This window comes from Vicia villosa, linkage group LG3 (genome assembly GCF_029867415.1).
Source record: "Vicia villosa cultivar HV-30 ecotype Madison, WI linkage group LG3, Vvil1.0, whole genome shotgun sequence".
Classification (NCBI taxonomy): domain Eukaryota; kingdom Viridiplantae; phylum Streptophyta; class Magnoliopsida; order Fabales; family Fabaceae; genus Vicia; species Vicia villosa.
The window spans coordinates 215835853-215843594 of record NC_081182.1 but is presented as its reverse complement, the minus strand read 5'-3'; the positions used below and the strand labels follow the sequence as shown (position 1 = coordinate 215843594).

The 7742-nt window shown below is 37.5% G+C and overlaps 2 protein-coding genes across 2 annotated transcripts; both read right to left on the bottom strand.

Moving 5' to 3' along the window:
• Positions 1 to 1624: 1624 nt before the first annotated feature.
• On the bottom strand, positions 1625 to 3696 carry LOC131659932 (uncharacterized). Its single transcript, XM_058929043.1, has 3 exons — positions 3217 to 3696; positions 2192 to 3136; positions 1625 to 2110 (listed from the first exon to the last, which is right to left on the bottom strand). Exons 1-3 carry the CDS (start codon positions 3694 to 3696, stop codon positions 1625 to 1627), a joined length of 1911 nt encoding a protein of 636 aa, XP_058785026.1.
• Positions 3697 to 6592: 2896 nt separating this feature from the next.
• Positions 6593 to 7681, bottom strand: LOC131659931 (uncharacterized). Its single transcript, XM_058929042.1, has 3 exons — positions 7462 to 7681; positions 7071 to 7102; positions 6593 to 6979 (listed from the first exon to the last, which is right to left on the bottom strand). The coding sequence occupies exons 1-3, from the start codon at positions 7679 to 7681 to the stop codon at positions 6593 to 6595; spliced, it is 639 nt and encodes a 212-aa protein (XP_058785025.1).
• Between the last annotated feature and the right edge of the window lie 61 nt (positions 7682 to 7742).

Here is a 7742-nt window from a genome sequence, read left to right as displayed (position 1 = left end):
AAAACACCCCTGTAAAAAAAAAAATTTAGATTCCCTCCCTAACATATTCAGATTCATGCAAATTGGCCCCTCCCCCCATCCAGTCACCAGAATCTGAATTATTTTAATAATTTTTTGAGTTATTTTAATTAGTGACATGGAATAGATGATGAGTTGGCAAAGTAATTGAAGCTAGCTGCGGTAAAAAAATCTCATGAGTTCACAACCCTCAATCCCAAACCGAAAACCCTAAAACAAATTAGGTTATCTTCTTCTTCTCCCTTCTTCAACAGCAGCCCGAGAAAGTCATCTTCTTCTTCTTATAAGAAAGCTCGATCATCTTCTTCTTTCTACAAGCAAAACCCTCGTTCTTCCTTTGCCGTATTCCCGCCGTTGCGTTCTCATCTTCGTCTTCATGGAAGAAAGCTCAAACACAAGCATCCTCTCTAATGGAAGAACAAGACCCAAATGTGGACACGATCTCCCAATGAAAATGTTTATTTCCAAATCCAAAGCAAATCCAGGGAGAAAATACTGGAAGTGCAAGCACTGGGGGGTTAGATTCATTAGCTTTCCAATTTTCTATTTCTTCTACTTATACTGATTTCCAGCTATTTGGAACATAACTGTATTATCTGTTTGCAGAAAGAGGAGGATTGCGAGCTGTTTCTATGGGATGGTGAGTATTTTGGAGTGGATGTTTCAAAGGAAGATCGTTTGGTCTGTACGTGCGAGACTGTCGCTCACCAGATTAAGATGCTCACGAAGGAGATGGAAGACTTGAAGATTACTATTGACAACACTAGAAAAGTAGTGAAATTTGTGATATCAATAGTTGCTTGTTACTGTGTGTTTTATGGTATAGGCTTAGGTAGAATGTAAGAATTATGTTATAGGCTTAGGAAGAGTGTAAGAAACATGATTTCATGAATGTCGTGTAACTCAAATTTCTAATGTGAATCAATGTTGCTCAATTATATGTAACAGACCATATTCAATTGTTATTTCAGATTGTTGTGAATCAAGGTTTATGTGCCAAATTTACAGGCCAAGGTTTATGTGCCAAATTTATATGCCATAACAGAATGCTTAATAACAGATATCCAATATTGTGATACCATAACACCAGACTGCCATATAAAAATGCTCATTGAAAATGCCATAACAGAATCCTTATAACACCAGACTGCCATATCAAAATGCCATAACAGAATGCTCATTTTAAATGCCATAATACAATTTCTTATTGCAGACTAAAACAAATAGAATATTGATAACAGAATGCTCATAACCCAGATTGCCATAACAGAATGCTCATACCACTATAATACTGATAACAGTTGCATTACAATGATCAATAACATGATCATTATATGTTCATTACAAAAAGAGGCATAGAACCAACACATGATCATTACATGTTCATTACAAAAAGAGGCTTAGAAACCACTTGTTCATTACAGCATCAGAAACAATTGAACCACATGTTCATTACAAAAAGAGGCTTAGAAACCTTACAACATCTATTACATATTCATTGCAAACAGTCACCAAAAACAATGAATTCCCCTAATAACATGATCATTACAAAGTATCATTGGGACAGAAGTGAGTTGAATTAGAGGTCCTTAAAGTTACAAATAAACTACTGAGTCATTCTTCTTGCAATGTCCTTCCATTTTTCTGATGCATCATCAAGTACCAATGGTGTATCTGAAGTTGAGCCAGGCCCACTAATTTGCCTTGAATTCTTCAAAATCTTAATCCTTTCACTAACCCTCTTCCTCTTAGGCTTGTCAACAGGTCCTTTTTTCTTTTCTTTTTTTGCAACAGATGCAGTACACTTAGGTTGATCAGCTGCTATGGTTGTTGTTTCAGTTTGAACATGTGATGCAGGAGCAAGATTGACTGTTGCAGCTTGAACATCTGTAGAGGGTGTGGGATTGCAGACTTGTGATAATTCTTCTTGTTGCAGCATAGCTTCAATTACAGCATCTATTTCAGGGTCATCATAATTCTCATTAGGTGCAGCTTCCTCATTTCCAATAGGTGCAGTTGCAGCTTCATCATTTTCAGCAGGGAGATCTCTATTATTTCCAGCAGGTGTAGCTTTAGCTCTTGGTGCCTTTCTCTGAAAATCATGCAATGTATTATAAGCAACCAGCTATAAACAACAAGCTAATAAATTGAATAAATGTATTTAGTTGTTTACCTTTCTCTTTAGTGCATTAGGGTTTTGTTCCTTGCTTTTGCATTTCCTTGAGTTATGCCCAAACTGATCACACTTTGTGCATCTATATGAAATACCAGGCCTTCTCATTCTTGAACCAGACTCATCTTGTTCCCTATACCTTAACTTCTTTGGCCTACCAGGTCCTTTCTTAAACATAGGTGGCAGCATATCTTCCACATCTACTGATGGCCACATGTCCATCCCATTGATGGGGCTCACATTATGTTCATAACACTTTTGATATGCCTCTCTAGTATAGCACTCATCTACATATGACTCTGGATTCAAACTTTGATAACTCATGGCAGACACAGCATGCATACATGGGATACCCACTAGTTCCCAAAAACAACATGAACATGTTTTTTTCCCAAGATCAACTATAAACTGTTTGCCATTGAATGGGTGATGCACCTGCCATATGTGACCCATACTCCAAGTAGGGAGCCATTGACCACTCATTGAGACTTCCTTGTCTAGCCTCTTCCTAGGCATTGGCATAATATTGTGATTCCACTTGCTTAGCTTTTCTAAATTATTAACAATCCTATTCATCAAGTAGTTTCTAATCCACTCACACATTGTGAGGATAGGTTTGTCCCTAACTTGCAAGATTGTACTGTTAAATGACTCACTTAAATTGTTCATCAATACATCACACTTTGGATAAAAAGAGAAAGAATGCTTACACCACAATCTGGTTGGAACACCCATAAGCCATTCCCATGCCTTCTTGTTAAGGGCCTTCAACTCATTCATCTTTTTCTCCCAAGCTTGAAAATATGTTGCTTTAGCAGCTCCCATTAAGAGATCCCTAATTGCTGCACCACCACCAAACTTTTTCTTAAAATTTGCATAGAGATGTCTAAGACAAATTCTATGCTCAATCTGCTCAAACATTTCTTCAAACACTACTACCAGTCCCTGTAAGTAGTGGATTAGTCAGGAAAAGGAAAGAACAATATACAACAAGTAAGAAAATAAAGTTGTATAAAAGAGCAAACCTTTTGTTGATCTGATATAAACACATATTTCCTCTCTACACCAACATCTTCCATAAGTAATTGCAGGAACCACCTCCAGCTTTCTTTTGATTCAGTCTCTACAACTCCAAAAGCCAATGGATAATACTGGTCATTTGGATCTCTAGCCACAGCTACTAAGAGTTGACCTCCATACTTTGTTTTAAGATGGCATCCATCCACACCAATGAACGGCCTACAGCCATTAATGAATCCCTTCTTGCATCCATCCAAGCAAAAGTAAAACTTATCAAATCTTGGTTGAATAGTAGGCAGAGGCCTCTCCACATCAATCTTGATAGTATTCCCAGGACATTGTTTTTTAAGCTCTGCTGCATACCTCCATAACATAGTGTATTGCCTAGTTGCATCTCCTTCAACTATTTCTTCAGCCAAGCATTGTGCTCTCCATGCTTTGCCTTTAGTGATACCCACAACATATTTCATTCTCATTTCAGACATTATTTCAGACACTTTTACCTTTCCCATGGACTTCCTTTTTTCCACCACTAGCTTTGATACTCACTTTGAGTTGGCTGATTTGTTATTTAAAACCCTAGCACAACTATGTGACCCCACCCATGTTTTTAGTTGGTAAGTGTGTCTGTCACCAACTTTACTACACAAATCCAAAAAACCACATTTGCCCTTACACTCCACCCTAACCCTATAGTTTTCATTTTTTACAAACCTTATCTCTCTTCCATTAAGAACAGACCATTCCCTAATAGCATCTTTGAACTCCACCAAAGAATTAAATTCCATTCCTAACTTGAATTTGAAGTCTTTATTCATCAACTCACTTCTAAACTTTTCATATTTTGGATTCTTTTCATCACCACTTTCATCGGGATCAGAACTGTCCAATTCATCACTACAATAATCAACATCATCTCTTGGGATATTAGTGGGGATCTTGCTCGAGGTACAACCAAACAGTTTAGATGGAACAGATACCTTGACTTTGGGTGATTGTTCAGTCATCTTGCTTTTCTTGCTAGCACATCTCTTGTAAGCAACTGATTTGCCATTCCCCACAAGCCTTCTACCTTCTGCGGATTTCTCTAATTCCACTTCAACATAATCAGCATCAACTTCAGGGGCTGCTTGTTCTTCCTCGTAACCTTCATTTTCTACTGTTGCTCTATCTTCTTCACTATCATCAAACAATTTTCCTTCAATATCACTGTCATCACTGCTGCCATCACTGCTGCTGTCATCATTTTCTTGCATAGGGTTACAAACAGTTGGCACAGAAACCTTGCTTACGGTATCCACAACATTGTGTTCAACCCATATATGACCATCGACGTTATTATTGATACAATGTGTGGCAATTTCCATAGCTTCTTTGTCATCAGTGACATGGAAGTAACTATCATCAACACCGGGGATCTTCCTCCACAGTCTAAAACCAACAATACACCAATCTTTAACTAAACTAAAAGCTTCAAAGTAGCTCCAAGTATCCAGGTCTTGTTCGTGAACAGTAGTTTCGTCCCCACCCTTGTAGAAGATGAACATTTTTTCACGCACAAATTGACCCCCATGGTGAAATACGACACTGATGGTGGACATTTCTGAAATTTAATATAAACAACTCGCATTAGGGGACCACAAAATTGGATTGGGACCACAAGAGAAGTAAAAAATGTTCAGAATAACTCAATCTTTTAACGCATAAAAAAACAACGTTTATACATGACATACCTTTCAAAACTCAATGCGAGGAAGAGCGTTTGTGCCTTGCTTCAAATATTGATTTGCAGGTGGTTGATTTTGGTGATGAACATATGGGTTTAACGTTAACAAGCTAGGAAATTTGTGGTTGATTTTGCTTCAAATATTGTTTTAGGGTTTTCGGTTTGGGATTAAGGGTTGTGAACTCATGAGAATTTTTTACCGCAGCTAGCTTCAATTACTGTGCCAACTCATCATCTATTCCATGTCACTAATTAAAATAACTCAAAAAATTATTAAAATAATTCAGATTCTGGTGACTGGATGGGGGGAGGGACCAATTTGCATGAATCTGAATATGTTAGGGAGGGAATCTAAATTTTTTTTTTTACAGGGGTGTTTTTCAAACCTCGCTAATATGGCAGGGGGGAAAATAGCTATTATCCCTAAACAATTTAACTCAACATGTGGAAGACCTTAAGCATCAATTGACCTCCTCTTAAGCTATTTTGGAGAGTCTGACTGAAGAGGAGAGATCAATTTCAGAATCTAAGGTTGATTTAAGTGCCCCTATTGGCTATTAGAGTATTTTCCCTTGCATTGTGTTACTACAATTTCTATTGTTGTTAGAGATTTTACCCTTGAATTTTGGGTAATTTCTTTTATGGTTTGAGTGAACTACTATCTTATTATGTTTGTGTACTTAAGTATTATTATTGATTGTTGTATTAATTTCTTCCAATATTTCAAATAATAAGGTGAAGAAATCATTACTATTGTTGCAGCCTTTATATATAAACAAAATCTATCTAAAGTCACATTTTTTTAATCAAGATATTATAATAAGAACCAAAAGTTCTAACGGTCGATTACAAAAAGACGAGGCAAAGCTCGAAACAAAAGAAAATTAATCACCAAATACAACCTAGGAAAGATATAATAAAGGGGATTTGCTAAACTCATAAAAGTTATAATTGGTACGATTAATTTTCCCAATAAAAGATCACCTCCAAATGAGCGCCTTAATACTCCAAACCGTGTCGAAAATGTTCCAAAAAACGTTCCATAAAATAATCTCATTCCTAAGCTTCCAAATAGACCAACACGTTGCCAACCAAATGGTCCCTTCTTTACTGGAATTCACCTTTTTATGTTTGCAAAAACCATGCCAACTCATAAAACTACTTAAGGGACAATCCAAAACATAACCATCAAAACCAATCCAAGAAGCCATCTCTTTCCAAATTAAATTAGACTATGACATTTAAACATAATATGAACCAAAGTTTCTGCCTCCGTTCCACACAAAACACGAAATAGAAGAAGAGAAGGAAATACCTCGCAAGAGGAGAAGATCCATTGTCGGCATTCTATTGATAAAACATCTCCACCCAAAGGACTTGATCTTCGAAGGAATTTCCAACTTCCAAATAAGTTTAAAAGCTTTAGAAAACTTCGTATCCGGACCCATTGGAACATGAAATTTATTGGTCATACCATAGGAGCTTCTTACCGAAAAACCGTTGGCTGGATCCGGGAACCACAAAACACCGTCCCTTGAAGAACGCGCGGGCTGCATCGAGCTCAAAAAAAGGTGCAGCTCCTGCACCTCACTAACAGCAGTGGGGCTGTTTTGCCTCCGGACACCAAAATCCCCCCAAGTCCAAACATCATCAATCTAACCTCCCATGCAAGCTATCGACACAAATTTCAAATCCGAAAGATTGTACGCCACCGGAAATAATTCCTTCAAGCATATATCCTCCATCCACCTTGATTGCCAAAAAGAAATGTTGTATCCGCTACCAACAATAAACCTACAATTATCAACAAAAAAAATTTCGGTGTAACTATCTTCCAACGACAAAATGTCCATCCACCAAGAAGATTTTAGAATCTTCTTAGAATTTTTTGCATCAAAAGAAACCACATGAAGATTAATATCTCCATATCTAGCTTTCAACACATCATACCATAACGCTTCCGAACCACCAAGAATCCTCCAACGCCATTTATGAAGAAGAGCTAAATTAAAGTCTTTAATCCTTCGCAAACCAAGGCCTCCCTTCTCAATTGGTAAACAAATAGTCTTTCAACTTACCCAATGGATTTTCCTTCCTTCACCCACCCCTCCCCAAAGAAAATTACTTTGTAACCTCGTAATTTCCTTTAAGACCTTCTTCGGAGCCTTATAGAAATAAAGCATAAAAATCGAAAGACTACAAAGAATGGATTTAAGAAGAGTAAGCCTACCACCGAAACTTAGCAAACAAACTTTCCAATCCAAAAGTTGAGACTTAAGTTTACTCATTACCCCATTCCAAGAAGATATCCTTCTAGGATTAATACCTATGGGAATACCAAGAAAAATGAAATGATTTTCCTCCCTCCTACAAGACAAAAAATTAGAGGCAAAATCCAAGAAATGATCACTCAAGTTGATACCGATAAGTTTGCTTTTGTGATAATTGATCCCAAGGCCCGAAACCATTTCAAAACCTCTTAAAATAGCCTTAATCGTCCAAACTTGCTTTCAACTCCCTCCACCTATCAATAAAGTATCGTCCGCAAATTGAAGGATATCCACACTACAAGCTCTCCTTATGTTGAAACCAACATATTCACCAATATCCACCGCCTTACTAACTAACCCCTTTAAGCCCTCCACCACAATAACAAAGAGAAACGACAAAAGCGGATCCCCTTGCCTTAAGCCTTTCTCCACCACGAACTCCTTGGTAGGACTACCATTCACTAGCATCGACATTTTTCTCGTGAAAGTCAAAGCCTCCATCCACTTCATCCAAAGCTCCCCGAAGCCCATCTTT

Bases quoted from the DNA above. Each gene is read 5' to 3' on its own strand.
- LOC131659932 (XM_058929043.1), bottom strand. From the start codon at position 3,696: ATGTCTGAAATGAGAATGAAATATGTTGTGGGTATCACTAAAGGCAAA. The intron at 3,137-3,216 runs GTTTGCTCTTTT...CACTACTTACAG, and splicing joins TTATATCAGATCAACAAAAG to GGACTGGTAGTAGTGTTTGA. The intron at 2,111-2,191 runs GTAAACAACTAA...CATGATTTTCAG, and splicing joins CTAATGCACTAAAGAGAAAG to AGAAAGGCACCAAGAGCTAA.
- LOC131659931 (XM_058929042.1), bottom strand. From the start codon at position 7,681: ATGTCGATGCTAGTGAATGGTAGTCCTACCAAGGAGTTCGTGGTGGAG. The intron at 7,103-7,461 runs GTGGAGGGAGTT...TATTTCTATAAG, and splicing joins GGACGATACTTTATTGATAG to GCTCCGAAGAAGGTCTTAAA. The intron at 6,980-7,070 runs GTTACAAAGTAA...CCAATTGAGAAG, and splicing joins GTCTTAAAGGAAATTACGAG to GGAGGCCTTGGTTTGCGAAG.